Source organism: Dama dama, chromosome 29 (genome assembly GCF_033118175.1).
Source record: "Dama dama isolate Ldn47 chromosome 29, ASM3311817v1, whole genome shotgun sequence".
NCBI classification, from domain to species: Eukaryota; Metazoa; Chordata; class Mammalia; order Artiodactyla; family Cervidae; genus Dama; species Dama dama.
Window position 1 is genome coordinate 70,472,883 of NC_083709.1, and position 16,238 is coordinate 70,489,120.

Genomic DNA, 16,238 nt, shown 5'->3' on the forward strand with positions numbered 1-16,238 from the left:
TGAACACTTGTGCCTGCAGCAGGGTAGAGGACTCCTGACCGGATAAACACATGCGGCTTGGGCAGGGCGGAGGTGCGCTGAGGAAGGTAGAGTGGGTGGACTGAGCAGTCAGAAAGCCTTGAGATGCTGCCCGTCTCTCCAGGCTGTGTGACACAAGCAACTGCTTAACCATACTTCTCTCTAAAGGGGAGAGCACCGAAACCTCACAGAACTGTCAGGATTAAAGGAGCTGTCTGAGATGGGCCACAGGTAAGTGTTAGAATGACTAATGTTAACATCCTGGCAGTTTACTCCAGTCTTCCGTGCTTCTCTGCTCCTTAATTTCAACTTAGTTCTGGAAGCTGTGAATACTACTCCTAAGGGCAAAGCTCCATCCTAGGTCCAGGAGGCAGGAGTTAACATGCCAGAGGCTGGGAGCTCAGGCTGGGCTCTACATCCTTCCCAGTTCTGTGGTCTTACTGTCACCTGCTGCGGCTTAAGACAATGAAGGGAAGTTAAACTTAAGACCCACAGACTCAGGTAGTCCACTCTGGAAGGATCTGCATAAAAATGGCCAAATAGGCAAAAGTTTTAGTGCCTGGAATCGGTGAGCATCAGTTATGTCTCAGAGCATGACTGAGTCTATCTTTCCTAAATCCAGTGGACAGAGTCATCAGGTCTTTCTGGAAAGGCTGCTCTTCCCTGAGAAACACATGTACCAACCACAAAAGATGGAATGATCTACTTTACCGGATGGCAAGGTTTCACAACACCGAACAGAACTCAACTGAACTTCTCATTCCATAAGACTCAATAAACTTGACACTCGTTTTAAAGAACTTCTTGCTGGTACAGTCATTTCATTAAAACACTTCTGGCATATAGACAGACATGACAAATCACAACCTGAAACTCCATCCTCTGAAGAACCTCAAAGAACAGTACAGTGGTGCAGCAGAACCCAGGTGGAACTTCTGTAGCAATTTTTGATATCCCCAAAGTGCAAAAATAGCTAGCATTTACATAGCCCATACTGTGTGCCAACTACTATTTTAAGTACTTTACATATATATGATAACTCATCACAACCCTGTGAGGAAAGTACAATAGTTACTCCATTTACAGATGAAGAAGCTGAGCTAGAGATCAAGCAATTTGCCTAAAGTCACATCGGTTACTTAGGCTCTCAGGTCTTTGCTCTTAGAGTTGATTAATGTGGAGCCTTTGGCCGGTGATCTTTATTATTTTTTAAAAATGAATTTTGCTTTAAAGATACACTGAAAACTGTTTATGTTTATTTGTACTTAGGTGGTGGTGTGGTATCTGGCTCTTGCAACCTCATGGACGGTAGCCCACGGGCTCCTCTGTCCATGGGATTTCCCAGGCAGGAATACTGGAGTGGGTTGCCATTTCCTCCTCCAGGGGAACTTCCCGACCCAGGGGTTGAGGCTGCATCACCTGCACGGGCAGGCAGAGTCTCTGCCACTGAGCCGTCCATCATGGGAGCCCCCTATGCACTCAGACCAGCGGGTAAATAGCCAGCTTTAAGACTGCTGAGTGCTATGAGAGCGTCAGAAAAGGTGGATGGGGAAGGCTGCTTCCAGTTCAGGAGTTGGGTGGAGCGTCAAGGAAAGCTTCCCAGCAGTGGCATCTGAGTTAGGCCTTGAAGGATAAAAAACACTACTGCCTTACATTCAGTAGGTGCCTACTTAATAAAACACGAATATTAATGAAGCTGACGACTCAGATGACACCAGGAAACAAAAGTCTGTTACTCGCTCAGTTGTGCCCAACTCTTTGTGACCCCACGGACTGCAGCGCCCCCAGGCGCCTCGGTCCATGGGATATTCCAGGCCAGGATACTGGAGTGGTTTGCCATTTCCTTCTCCAGGGGATCTTCCTGACCCAGGGATCAAACCCAGGTCTGCTGCACTGCCCTAAACAAAATATATACCACATGCGTGACAAGAGCCATTCATTCCAGTATCCAGTTACTCTAGTTTCTGACTTAAGGCTTGGCTGTCTACATTCCTAATACAACATAATAGATCACAGAGGCTGAAATCTAGTATTTTTTTCTCTTCCTATGATAAATATCTTTTATTATCGTATCTGTGTGCAAAACACAAATCATCTTCGTAAAAAGACAAAAAACACAGCGCATTCTTGGCTATGGATCCAGGCAAAGGTATGACTAACAAAAATTTCCTCACAGAGGTCACTGAACACTGAGGGGGACTGATTCTAGGAACTACAGTAATTGTCTTCTCATGAAGCCAAATTAATCAACCTTGATGATACACTTTAAGTATTAAAACCAAATAAGGCACAGTATGACTCAAAGTTTGTAAGTAGACTAACAATAATCTAGAGAACATATAATTAAAATATTCTGCTGAACATGGAACTGTACCACATTTATATCTTAATCACTATTGGTAATACTCAGAATTATTATAGCATAAAAGATATTGTTTTTCTGAAAAAGTAGTCTGGGAGGTATGGGGTAGAGGAAAGTGACTCAGATTCAAGTATATTTAAAAAACTTTTCTTCTGTACTAGACACTAGGTTTTTTTCTTTGGTTTCAAAACTGGGTGTATCATCTACAAATGTGATATTAATGAATACAGCATAAAGACTTAAAAAAAAAATACGATTATACCAGCAGTTTGGTGACATATTGGTAAAGCTGTTCGGTAAATGCTTCAGGGGAAAACTTCTCTTTCACCCTGTTTCTCCCAGCTAGTCCCATTGTGGCTTTTAAGGAAGGTTCATGGATGAACTTTTCTATTGCTTCTGAGAAGTGCTCTGGGTCAGGGTCACACAGAAATCCTGTGACACTGTGGACGATGGACTCCAAGGGCCCGCCTGAATTAACAGCGATGACTGGGCACTGCATGTACATGGCCTCCAAGGGAACGATGCCAAAGTGCTCATTGCTCGGTGTGTAAAGCACACACGTGCAGCCTCGGAGGAGTGAGATTTTCTGTTCGTCGGAGCAAGACCGTAGGAAGGTCACACACTGACCCAGGTCAGACTGCTGGGCCATTTTCTTCAATTCCTGGTAGTGCTGTACATTCTCCGGGACTCTCTCATCATAACCACCGGCAATGATCAGATGAACTCTGTCCCAATCTTGGGACGTCAGTCTTCCACGCAGCTTTACAAGGGCTTCTAGGGCCAAAGTCAGATTTTTCTTCCTTTCATATCTGTTGATAGAGAGGAATATGAATTTTTTCCCCTGGGGGACGATGTCATCAAGCTTTTCAGGAATAGCAGAATCAAAGCTGACGACATTCAGAGATGGGTAGAGGACGGCAGGGTCTATGTGAGACAGGGACTTGAACGTTTCCTTGAAAATGGCAGCTGTGAATCGGCTGTTGACCAAGATGCAGTCCGCCATGCCCGTGGTATACTCCTCTACCCAGTCAATCGGGGCCCTGTACAGGCGTTTAATAAAAGAGTCTCTCCTGGTGAGAAGCAGATCTGGGAAGTGACAGTAAAACAAGATCTTCTTACGCCGTCTGGCCAGCTTGAACACGGGGATGCAGGCAGACACCTGGCCAAAGCAAAAATCAGGAGATGAAGTGACCGGCCAGCTAAACTTCAGCCAAACCAAGTGAACAGACACCGGCCCTGCCGCCTGGTTTGTCAGTCCCTTGTGGGCAACGTCTGCTTTTGCTTTCGTTCCCACAGACTCTCACCTGGTACAATGCCTGGCGTGTAGAAGGCTGCGAGACATTTTCTGGACACATGCTAAATATTTAAAGTTGCAAGTCCAGTGGTTTCCTCTAGAACAGCACTGTTCAATGGGAATAAAAAAGTCTAGTAACTACACAACAACTTTTTAAAGGTTAATTTTAACGTATCCTAAAATATTATCACTTCAAACATAATCAATAGTTAAGAAGTTAATGAGGTCTTCTATTCTTTTTTTCACATTAAATATTTAAAATCAGATGTGTATTTTACTCTTAAAATGCATCTCAGTTCAGACTGGCCACATTTCAAGTGTTTAATAGTCACCCAGGGCTAGTGGCTACCACACTGGAGTCACTCCAGAATCTACCTCCTCCTAAGGAACTGAATGAATGAACTATAGTTTAGTGTAGTTTAGAGTGGAATCAAGATCGCCAGGGCTTGAATTTCAGCTCTGCTAGCTAGCTGTAACTTACCTCTCTGTGGGCCTCCTTCTGTAAGGCGGTGACAATCATAGTTTAAAAACTATTTATCGTTTTTGTCATTATTAAGTGCCCTGGTGTTATGTAAAACCTGTAGGAATTTAGCACACACACTGTGCTCTGCTGCTGCTGCTGCTGCTGCTAAGTCGCTCAGTTGTGTCCGACTCTGCGACCCCAGAGACGGCAGCCCACCAGGCTCCCCCGTCCCTGGGATTCTCCAGGCAAGAACACTGGAGTGGGTTGCCATTTCCTTCTCCAATGCATGAAAGTGAAAAGTGAAAGTGAAGTCGCTCAGTCGTGTCCGACTCTTCGAGACCCCATGGACTGCAGCCCACCAGGCTCCTCCGTCCATGGGATTTTCCAGGCAAGAGCACTGGAGTGGGCTGCCATTGCCTTCTCCGACTATGTGCTCAGTAGTTACTGAAATGTTAACCATAATCGTCACAAGAGACTCTCCTTCCCGTTGAGTAATCTTTACAAATCACTTAATCTCTAGCTCACTTAACACCTGAAAAAGGTGAGCTTTATGGATATTGAGAGATTTATTCAAAGCTACTTAGAAAGCAGCAGATATGGAACTAGAATCCAGGCTGGCCAAGCTGTTTATCCACTACAGTCTCAGCTGCCTGATGCTTACTGACTAGTTTTGTGTACATGGATTGCTTGGCAAATGCCCATGTTTCTCAAAAAGAAGTAACCTGCACACAAGCCAGGATGACCAGAGTGACCCAGAAGTGACAATTAACACAGACACAAACATGGGGCCGTTTCTACCTGTTAGTCTGGCAAAGATTAAAGTAGTTTACAACAGCCAGTGTGCGGGAGAGCAGAGTAAGAGGCTCTATCACCGTGGGAGGCTGGAATGACGTAGCCTCTCGGGAAGGCACATTTGGCAAGCTACTGTCGTCTAAGACACACAGCCTCTTGACCTACCAGTTTTATTTCTATGAATTTCAAAGACCATGCCTGCAGAAATACAAACAAATAAAGATATAAGGATGTTTATTATGTTTATTACAACCCTGAACTGGGACTTCTCGGTGGTCCAGTGGTCAAGACATTGCTCTTTCAATGCAGGGCGTGTGGGTTCCATCCCTCGTCAGGGAACTAGAGCCTACATGTTGTGCAGTGCGGCCAAAAAAAACACAAAAAAGCCAAAACTGATTTATTCACACAAAAAAACTGGTCACGTTGCTACTGTCCTTTAGCAGAAAAATGTATAAAGTATGATACGGTCAAACAAAAGCAAATTTTCCAGTCATTGTGAAGAATGAAGTGAATCTGTAATATTGATGTGTAAGGATGGCCTAAGCAAAACTTTTTGGTGAAAAAGAGCAAGCTGACCAAGAGTAGCGTGTGTCATAATCCTAATTATAAACAAAAAGATGCCTCTATAAACAGACATCACATGCTAGTACAGCCACAATTTCTGAATGCATACAGAAACTGTTAACAGTGTGTCTTTAGGGAGTGGAACCAGGGTGGGGTTTTTACATTAGTCTTTCACGGTATTTGAATTTTCAGTCCTGAGTAAATGTTACTTTTTAAAATGAAAAAAAAAATTTTTTGGGGGGTGGGGGGGAGACATAAAAAGGGTCTAGAATAGCTAGAGTCCAGATCCAGGTAAAGGGCTTGGACTTTTCTCCAAAGGCTAATGGGGAGCCAAGTTAAAGTTTTAACAGGGACATGACATGTTGAGCTTAGGGTGTTTAAACACATTACACTACTGAGGAACAGAGTGGCTTGACAGCGAAAGTTATAACGGGGTGTGTGTACCCTGGAGGTGGTGTCAGCAGGAATAATGCCAACAGGAAAGACATACAAGTTACTGAGAGGTGAAACTTGACTGAAGGCTGGTTTCTAATATTTGCGTTTCTTAGAGCGAGCACCAAGGCCCATATGCTTCACAATCACCCGATGATCCAGTGAAAATGCAGATTTTGGGGGCACACCTCAGGGGCCCAGGATGAAAACTCCAGAGGGTGGGGCCAAGTAATCTGCCACTTCAGCATGTCCACACTCAAGTTCGAGCTCCATGGCGTCACCCCCACTCTAACCTCTCCAGATCGGTTCCCACCTTTCCGAACCACAGACCGAGAGAGGTCAGCAGAGGTCCGGGGGGCGGGGGGCACCTGGCAGGTGTGAGTCAGCGGGAACCGCGAGGCTCGGGCGTGGCCGCCTCACCTGGTCGCACACGACCACGTCGAACTCCTCATCGCCCAGGAACAGCACGTAGAGAGCCAGGAAGATCATGCGCACGTAGGCGCAGACGGCGGCGCCGCGGCCGCCCCAGCCCAGGCTGCGAGGCAGCCAGTCCCCGGCGCAGCGCACCGGCAGCTCGCGGCTCTCCGCGAAGCAGTGGCCCGGGTCGTAGTGCGCCGTCCAGATCTTCACGCGACACCCGCGCGCCTGCAGCGCCAGCGCGGCGTCGAGCACCAGGCGCTCGGCGCCGCCCACGCCCAGGTCTGGGTGCAGGAACAACACGGTCGGCTTAGGAGCCGAGTCGGCATCTTGGCCCGGCCTCTCCGCCATGGCCCGGAAGCCGCGCCCGCGCCACCAGCCCTCCGCAGGGCTTCCGCGCAGGCTCCCGGGTCCGGCTTCCCAGCCGGCCCTCGCGGCGCGTGCGTCGGTTAGGCCACATCAGCGCCAGTCTGTGGGTGTCTAGTAACTGCCGGAGGAAACGTCTCGTCTGACCATGGCTAGATCTTCCCATTGGCAGAGACCTGGTTCTAGGAAGGACGTTGTGGCCCACGGGAAAAATACAGGCGGCCTGCGATTCCCATACGGCCGCTCACCAAACCTCTCGGAGCAGAACTGCTGCAGGCATATCGCGGGACAGCCCAGGCGTCCCTGGGCTCAGCGAGGGCCCCGCCAGCAGGTCTCGGGGCGGGACCTGGGTTAGCTCTGCGGCTGCGAAGCTCTGCCGCGCCTCCGCAGTTCACTCCAGCTCCCGGCCGCCCTCCTGTCTTCAACATGGTATGTGGCCCCAGCCTCCCTCCTTGTCCCGCTTCCTCCCGGGCGCCCCGATTCCTGCCTCCCGCCGTTTCCTCGCCTTCCCCAGCGCCCCCGTGCGTGTCCCGGCCTCGGCCGTCAGGGCCCGGAACCTGGGGGCTGTCCGGCCGCGCTCACCAGCCTCTCCTTCTCCTCCTTGCAGCCTGGCCCGACCCCCAGCGGCACTAACGTGGGCTCCTCGGGGCGCTCTCCCAGCAAAGCAGTGGCGGCCCGGGCGGCGGGCTCCACGGTCCGGCAGAGGTGAGGATCCTTGCGAACTTCTCGGCTGCGGGCTCCTAGGGATGGGGCCCAAGAATTCGTTGGTCTTGAGAAGGAGACCCCGGAATGTTAAGATCTATCAGGGCAAAACGAGCTTCTTGTAATGTGGCCATGCGGCTAAAAAAGTTTTTGGTCTTTAATGTCTCGAGAGGGAGACAACATTTTCTTTGCTCAGTTTTGAGGATCACTCTTGAAAAAGGAGCGTTAAACTGGAGTAAGGTCACAGCATTGAGAAAACTGACGTCCTTAAACTGGTATCTTTAGACCTGAGCCTGGCACATTTCTATCTGGAAGTCCCATACACACCCAGTCAAACGGACTCGTTCAGCGCGCAGTTCAGCCTCCTTTCACCTCAGCTCCCGCCCCTAATTACGTCTCCCTGCGTCCTTATGGTACTTTTCGCCCCAAACCAGAACTTCAGCATCATCTTGGATTTTTTTTAATGCTCAGTCTTTATTCAATACATTTATATTGCACACTAAAACCTTCTCGTCAGTTCTTTGCTTCTCCGTTTTCTGCTGCCTCAGTTTAGCCCTCAGTTTCTCTCATTTAGAGAAATTTTCCGCCTAACTCGTCTCCTCTCCAGGTAATTTGCACTCTGATGTGTCCTCCTCTCTGATTCTGTCACACTGTTGATTAGCTTCAGTGTTAGTTTCTTGTTGCTTAAACACTGCAGGGGCCGGGGAGAGGGTTACCAAGACTCTTTGTGGTGCTTTTTTTCCCTCCAGTCTAACTGATTCTTTTCTCTCTTTCTTTATGATCTAGCAACAGTGAGTTATTACTGTTTTCTGAACTCACTGTACATCCATTCCCACCCCCTCTCCGAGTTTCTGTATATCTTGAAGACCAGGCTCAGAGGTTATTTCTACTAGAGGCCTTCCTAGCTCCAAAGGCAACAGTAGCTGCTAGTCTTCTCTTTTACTCCCAAGCATTTTGTTCATGCCCTTCTAACAGCATTTGTGTTTCCATATTTATCTCCTGCCTTAGACTTTGATAGAAACTGCCTGTTGTCTCTGTCTTACCATAAAACAACAGATGAGTGAAGGAAGGATTCACACCGCCCTGTAGTCTTGGGATTTTTTTTTTTTTTTTTTGGAAGGGGGGTTGTTATCTAGAGAGGAAAAGAACTTGAACAGATACATGAAAACTGTCCTCAAGGAGGTGACGAGGGATGAGACTTTCCTTATTGACTACAGTAAATCTAAAACTGATGATATGAACTCACCTGAGACAGATTTCATCTTAGAGCAAAAAAAAAAAAAAAAAAAAAAACTAGTGGAACTGTCAGAAGTGCTAAGATGATCCTGACTCATTGTGCCCCGTCATCAAGATGTGCAAGGCCAGCAGGGACGGACCAGCTGTGCTGTGGGTTAGTCGGACCTGGGGTGCTGTCTTTGTTTCCACCCAGGGTTTCAGAGAGTCTTGGTACTGGAATGGAAAACATGTACGGTAGGTACAGTTCCTTGGGGAATGGGTCTAGTTAATGAGAATTAGTAGTATTGTGGCAGGGAAGTTGGGCCATCTGAGAACTTTCATAGGGCCAAAAAAAAAGAAATCATGTACTTATTAAATACAACAAAATTATTTACTTAACAAAAATGAAATAACTGCTGCACAAGTGAAATGGAGAAATAAACATTGGAGGACGTATGTCGCCTATCAAGTTGTGGGTGTTGGTGTCATCTTTTAGAATTCCGTGTGGCTGGGGCCAGTGTAACTAGACAGACCATGGTTGTATTGAGAGACCCTACAGAGTTCCCTGCTAGAATTTTGGTACTCTTTTAAGTGTTACTTCATGAGTGTGATGTAATAGATATTGGCTGTGTATAAGTATGTTCCCTTTTTGTGAGTTTGTAGGAAAAAGTTGAAGCCAATAGTTAGTAATAGTGCTATGCATTATATAGCTCCCAGATTTGCAGTTGGTCTCCATGTTCAATGAGGTAATAGAGGTAGTACCTTGGAGAAGAAACTCTGGGATTTGAGGTCAGGCCAGGGTTAGAGTCCTGTCTCTGTTGTTACCATATAAAAGGAAGTTGCTAGGATGAAGAGGAACAATAATGCATTACAAACTGTGAAGCTGTAGAAGCTACGGTATTCAGGATTATTGGGAGTCAGGGATAGTAAGATGATGGACTGGCCAGGGGTATTAAGGAAGTGATCACATGGATACTTGAGGGTGCATGCCAGGCTCTGTTCCTGTCATGAGGCTGCATCTCTGGAGAAGCTAGGTAGGGTTTGACCTTTGAACCTTATATTCCAATGTAAGAGACCATAGCCAAGGCACATATATAATTTCAGGCAATAGGGGCAAGAAGAAAAGTTGGGTGTAGAATAGAGAGTGGGTAGGGATGGGGTGTCCAGAGTAGGTGACATGTGACTTGAAACCTAAAAGAGACGAGGGAGGAGATCATGCCCCGGAACAGCCAGAAGACCACCAAGTTAGAACAGAGTATGTTAAACGCTGGTGATGGAAACCATTGTGTTAGGGTATAGAAGAGCCAGTGACACAGTGGCCAGAAAGAAAGGGTAAAATAGACCCCAAAGAAGTTTAGTTTAAAATTAAAATGTCCTGTGTGCCAGCAGATGTAAGAAATCTTCAAAGAGGCTAGACTGATTCCATGAGGGGCTGGGGGGCTCCTTGAGATGCTGAAGACAGGAACTGGAATCGGGGGGAAGTGGGAGTAGGAGAAAGTACACGGGTCCTAGTCTTGGCTCAGCGGAAGACTTGTCAGGTCCACATTGGGTTTCTCATCTTGTTCAGATTTCAGGTGCTTACTCCACCAAGTAGATGATGTGTATCTGTATGTGAAAGATCTTCTGGGTATGAATTAGTCTGTAAATCCCTGTGTAATTATATTTACAATCAGTTTTCCCGTAGAAACAGTCATACAAATGGAGTTAGAACTTCGCAGCTGACCACATGGCCCATGATTGACGTGTCTGAAATACAGTCTTTTGAGCACAGTGCGCCTACATCACAGTTGTTAGATTTCTAACATGAACGCAGCTCTTTTTGCCGGAACCTACACTGGAGCCGTGACTCCATCCTTCACTCGGCGCCGCAGGGCCGGCTCCCAAGTGCTTCTTGCATTCAGAGTGTGGGGTGAGGTCCATGGTAGGGCGAGGTGGGAGCAGGATCGGAGTTTGGAGGACAGTGAGAAGAGATGGTGGGGGTAGGGTGTTCACTTTTGGTCTCTCCCTGTATGCCCCTCTTCTCAAAAATCCAGAGCCAGCAGCCCACAGATAACTGGAACAGGATTTTGAGGATTTGGTTAACGGTGGGGGGCAGTGATAAAACAGGGCTTTCTATCTCCTCTTTCTCTTGCCTTCCCTAGAACTTAGAAGTTGGTGATAAATGGGCTGAAGAAGGTTTCTTGTGACCTCTCTCACACTTACTCCCTCTTTTCAAGGGGTCCCACTCTCACCCTGGAGTGGGGATGGGAAGTGGAACTGGAGGAGGAGCTGCTGGGGAGGGTGTCCTGCGCCCCGGGTGGGGCGGCGGGACTCCCTGGTCCCTTCCAGCCAGTGGCGTTGGTGCTGTCCACGCTTCTGTGTGCTGAGGCTGCCTGCCCCCCACGGCTCACTTCACAAGCTTGGTCCCCCTTGGGAGGGACGAGTTCTGGTTGGGTATTTCCTGCGTTTTTCACATCCTGCCTCTGTCTGAGATCTATGATCAGTATATCAAAATAATGAAAATAGACTACAAAATAAATTTTCAACAAATGTGTACTCTGTTTTGAGACCTGGATTACAACTTTTTTTTTTGGTCTCTTTTGTAGAAAATACAGTAATTTGAAAAGATTTTAAAGCAGTCATTTTTAAATCTTAATAGTTTTCTGGGTTATTATATGCATCAGCCTATGGCAGGCACTCAAATTCTTAATGGTTATCATGATCAGTGGAGTCAAAGCAAAACTTCAGAAGGTATTAGCAAAGAAAAAGTTAATTTTTTGGTTCTTTAAAAATATAATGGTAGCGTATGCCATAATGTTCTGGTAAGGGTTTCCAGGAAAAGGCCGTCCGTAACGTACTTTTTTCTCTCACAGGAAGAATGCCAGTTGTGGAACGAGGAGCGCAGGCCGCACGACCTCGGCGGGCACCGGGGGCATGTGGCGATTCTACACCGAGGATTCCCCAGGGCTCAAGGTGTAAGTCTTGGGAGCAGACCGTGCTTCTGTCCGGCATCGCAGAGCCTTTCGGCGGCGCTGTGTCTCTGCCCCCAGTGGGGTTTGCTCTGATGAGGGTGATAATACGCAGCTGCTTTCTTTGCGCCAGGCGGGCTGGGTTTGGTTTGTTCATGTACCGGCCAGTTACTTTAGGGCTCAGAGTGACATCCGTTCACGAATTGAGTGAGAGCAGGGGGACACCTTCATGTAGCTCTGTCAGAGTAAATGATGGGAACAGGGAGAACTGGAGGGAAAATGGCTTAATTAGATGAAATTGCTCTTCATTTGCTGTTCTTGTCCCACACTGAGAAATAGGACTAACCATCTGAATAGGAGCTGGGTGATTTTTCAAAGCTCTCCTGGAGGCATAAGCTGATATTATTACAGCCTAATGGGAGTTTCTGCATTAGGTTGTGCTGAAAAGTTCTTAGGCCTCCTTGCCTTTGGTGGGTGGTGATTGGACCCCTGTCACTTTCCAAGTTCTTATGCCTGGGACTGCTCCCCATGCGTTGCTCACTTCCCTTTCTGGTACCTTGTGGCGGACCTGACCCCGCAGGTGTCTGACCGGGTGGACTCCTGGGCCCCGCTCTCTCTCTCTCTGTTAGTAGCTCAGTCGTGTCTGACTCTTCGCAACCCCATGGACTATAACCTGCCAGCCTCCTCTGTTCATGGGATTCTCCAGGCAAGAACACTGGATGGAGTAGGTTGCCATTCCCTTCACCTGGGGATCTTCCCGACCCAGGAATCGAACCTGTGCCCAATCTCGCACATTGTGGGCAGATTCTTGACCATCTGAATCATCAGAGAAGCTGTTTCCTGACTAAATTCAGCGGATGAGGAATTGGAATAATGACAGCAACTCCCATTTGTATAGATAGCACCTCAGGTTCAGGGAGGCAAAGCTACTTGTCAGAAACAAGCAGCCAGCCAGAGATGGAAGCAGCTCTTGTGACTATTAAATTCCATGCCATCTGTTTGGCAACACAGAAGACAAAAATCAGCTTTATTTGGGTTAGTTTATTTAACTGGACCAGTAGCTTGACCTGGATCACAAATTTAATTTAGGAAGACTTCCCTAGAATTCTTGAGATTTGGTTTTATTTATCGAATTTTTTTTTTTTCTGTTATGATGAAGACTTGTGAGAATGTATTTTAAGGAAGTAATTTCTCGAGGTTGGGGGTATGTGAATTCTGGTCCTTGCTAGAGGTGATTTTTCTGAGCATTTCAGAGAGAGAGTTTGAAACCTGTTGCTCTTCAGGGTATCCTTGGTATAACATTTTAACCCTTCTCGAGGAGGTAAAACAACTGTCCTTACATGGGTGAGTCTGACTAATGCTTGCTTTGGGCTCTTGTGCAGTGGGGCTTGCCACTGCTGTGAGTCCTCCCAGGAAGCGATAGAAGCCATTCCTTTGAAGTGTCATAAACCGCAGTATTGTCATACCACAGAGAGAGGTTTGTGGTGAAAGGACACAGATCCACATCTTGGGGCTTGTTGGCTCTTCCTGGGAGTTAGAAATTTTTTCAGGTTGATAATGATAGCATTTCCTGGGAGCTTACTAGCAGCCTGACTGGTGTGTGAATGTATTTAATAGCTCAGCACCCCTATGAGAGAGATGCTGTGACTATCCCCACTTTACAGATGAGGAAACCGAGGCTTGGAGAAGGTGAGTCCCAGGGCCACAGTCGCAGCTTGTGAGGGCCAGAGCTGGTCTCCTGACTCCAGCGCCCGGACTGTGAGCGCTGCCCTCAGCTTCACGCTCTCTGGCTGATGTTACTGTATCGGTGCTTCATAGTGAGGGAGTGTGATCCAGCGCATGGTGATGGTGATGTCTTCCTATGGACTTTTCAAATTGCTTACTCTCATAATTGTACAAATTTTGGAAGAACAACATGGTGTACCAAGGACTTGGATCCCTGTGCATTGATTATTGTCCACTAGTGGATTGACGTTAGCCTGCTGCTCCGCTGGGTTATTCTGCTGCCTTAATTATAAAGATTCCTGGGATCTTTGTCCACCGCCAGCTATATCTGGGAGGTGAAGTGACATCTTGAATTCTCCAAAACTGGTGTTGGCAAGAGGAGTCAAAAAGGCGAGGCCCTTAACCTTTGACTGAAGTCAACATTCACAGCTTGTATAAAACCAAGGAGTTTATCTTTAAGAAACCCATGTACTAATTCTTAACCTGAAAAACATTTGATTTAGGGAAGGGCTGATGAGTAAAATCTGTTGAGACTTCCTTTCTTTATGGTAAACTAATAAAAGTCAAACTTTTTATGTTGCCTAGAATGTTTGTTCCTTAAATATGAGAACCTTTTTAAAGCAGTAAAATGAGTGATGTATGGAATCAGAAAAGCTGAGTTCAGATCCCTCCTTTCCATTCTGGCTCTGTTTTCTGAGGCAAGTAATCTCTCTGAGCCTCCGTTTTTCTTCCTTATGAAATGAGATGAATATTTGTTTTGCCTGTGTCTTGAGTTTGTTGATCATATGGGATCATATATTTAAAAATACTTCATAACTTACAATGTGATGTTCATCTTTGAATGCCTAGTTTATTATACTTGGACAATGAAGGTTGTCTTTATTAATTTGAAATAATAGTTTGATAATTGGCTCATTTGCACTTAAAGAGTTTGTGAAAATTTTCAAATTACTTTTAATTATGGAAAAATATCAAATGCACAAAATCAGAGAGACTAGTGTCTCTGAGACAGATCCTTTTATCTGTATATATTTTAGTATGTTTTATTAAAAGATCAGGATTCCTCCTTTCTAAATAACCACAATGCTGTCACCATATCCTCAAAATATCCACAGTAATAATTTTTGGAATATTTTTAAACGATCTAAATTATATTCTTCGCTGGCTCTTGGGTGCTTTCCGCTCCCTTTTCCTCTAGGCCGTCTTTAATATTACAGATATTATAATGTATTACTGCTGAAACTAAGCATGCCTTTTTTTCTTATTTCCAGGGGCCCTGTTCCAGTATTGGTGATGAGTCTTCTGTTCATTGCTTCTGTATTTATGTTGCACATTTGGGGCAAGTACACTCGTTCATAGATTCAGCTACATCCATCTGTCTGTCATCTGAAGAAGAAAGGAAAAAATCCCAACATATTTTGGACCAAAAACATAGTGATTTTCTGTTCATGAGGAAGAAATTTTCTTCAAGCTTACTGTTTTACAGGGAACTTAATGAGAATTAAAGAATCAATTTTTTTTCTATGGCTAATAAACTTTTTAATTCATTTATACCAAGTCTCATTGCTGATGCCTGACGCTAGGGCACTTAGTCACTCTGCCTTTAGATTTACAAGTAAATATGTAGAAATCGTTTTGTGGAGATTTTTTTTTTTTTGATTGGATTGACAGTTTCTCACATGACCATGTAGTCATTCAAATCCAAGATGCTGTACTTGGCCTTGGTTTGTTTTCTTCTAGGTATTTCCGTCCTGATGATTGTCATTTTGAGTGTTCTGTGGTTTTCAAGGAGTGTGCCTATGACTCCATCAGGCAGATCTGTGTTCAGAGGCAGCTGGTACCCAGCGGAATCGTCATAGAAATCATCCAGAAATCTTGGATGAAATGTTTGCTCATTCTGTTCTTTGTCTTTAAAGCCACAGATAATGTTTTTGCCTTTTCTTTCTTTCAGTTCTTAATTCTGTGAGTCTAGATGAGGGGTTTCAATCTATTTTATCACTTGTCGATAAGCCCCTTTTGAAATAATTCATTTGATAAATTGGATTTCTCATATAAAATTTTGTTTCATTTTGAAAATAAAAGACCTTAATAATCAGTGTGAGTACCAGAATTTCTAAACTGAGTTGTTACGATTCTAACCAAAAATGAAAATTTTTGAAGTGTCACTTAGCTTATACCGCCTTCTGGCTATCAGCCTTCAGTTTCTGATGGACCCTAGGAAATACCAAGAGTAGCTCAAAGGTGTACACTCCGAGTCTAGGACTCTAAGCCAGAATTTCTAAAGATTAAGAGATCCGTGTGAAACACCCTAGTTGTCCAGTAGAATGTAAAACACCCCAGTTGTCCAACAGAATCACAAAATGATAAGTATATTAGTTTTAAAAAACTGGTAATTTGGAAAACATCTTTCTCTAAGCTTATTAAAATTTTTTTAGAAGAGGTAAGCAGTTTCATAAGTGTTTTTCTTAAATCCTGGCTGAAAGTAATTTCAGGTCCAAAGTGCCAAATTTAAGTGGTGAAAGTGTATATCTTTAAAAATGACTTCCTCAGGCGATACATAGTGAAGTGAAGTCACTCAGTTGTGTTCGACTCTGCGACCCCGTGGACTGTAGCCCACCAGGCTCCTCCGCCCATGGGATTCTCCAGGCAAGAATTGCCATTTCCTTCTCAAGGGGATCTTCCCGACCCAGGGATCAAACCCAGGTCTCCCGCATTGCAGGCAGACGCTTTAACCTCTAAGCCACCAGGGAAGCCCTTAGGCAATACATGGGTGAATGTAAATTCCCAGGTGGCTCAGTGGTAAAGAATCCTCCTGCTAAGGCAGAAGACACAGGAAGCAATGGGTTCGATCCCTGGGTTGGGAAGATCCCTGGAGAAGGGAATGGAACCCACTCCAGCATTCTTGCCTGGGAAATCCCATGGACAGAGGAGCCTGACAGG

The 16,238-nt window shown here is 45.7% G+C and overlaps 2 protein-coding genes across 2 annotated transcripts; one reads left to right on the forward strand and one right to left on the reverse strand.

Moving 5' to 3' along the window:
• Positions 1-819: 819 nt before the first annotated feature.
• On the reverse strand, positions 820-6,773 carry ALG2 (ALG2 alpha-1,3/1,6-mannosyltransferase). The gene is made up of 2 exons (XM_061132593.1): positions 6,346-6,773; positions 820-3,539 (listed from the first exon to the last, which is right to left on the reverse strand). Exons 1-2 carry the CDS (start codon positions 6,691-6,693, stop codon positions 2,637-2,639), a joined length of 1,251 nt encoding a protein of 416 aa, XP_060988576.1. The 5' UTR covers positions 6,694-6,773; the 3' UTR covers positions 820-2,636.
• A 218-nt stretch (positions 6,774-6,991) lies between these two features.
• On the forward strand, positions 6,992-14,849 carry SEC61B (SEC61 translocon subunit beta). The gene is made up of 4 exons (XM_061132594.1): positions 6,992-7,137; positions 7,316-7,413; positions 11,478-11,579; positions 14,570-14,849. Exons 1-4 carry the CDS (start codon positions 7,135-7,137, stop codon positions 14,655-14,657), a joined length of 291 nt encoding a protein of 96 aa, XP_060988577.1. The 5' UTR covers positions 6,992-7,134; the 3' UTR covers positions 14,658-14,849.
• The last annotated feature ends 1,389 nt before the right edge of the window (positions 14,850-16,238 follow it).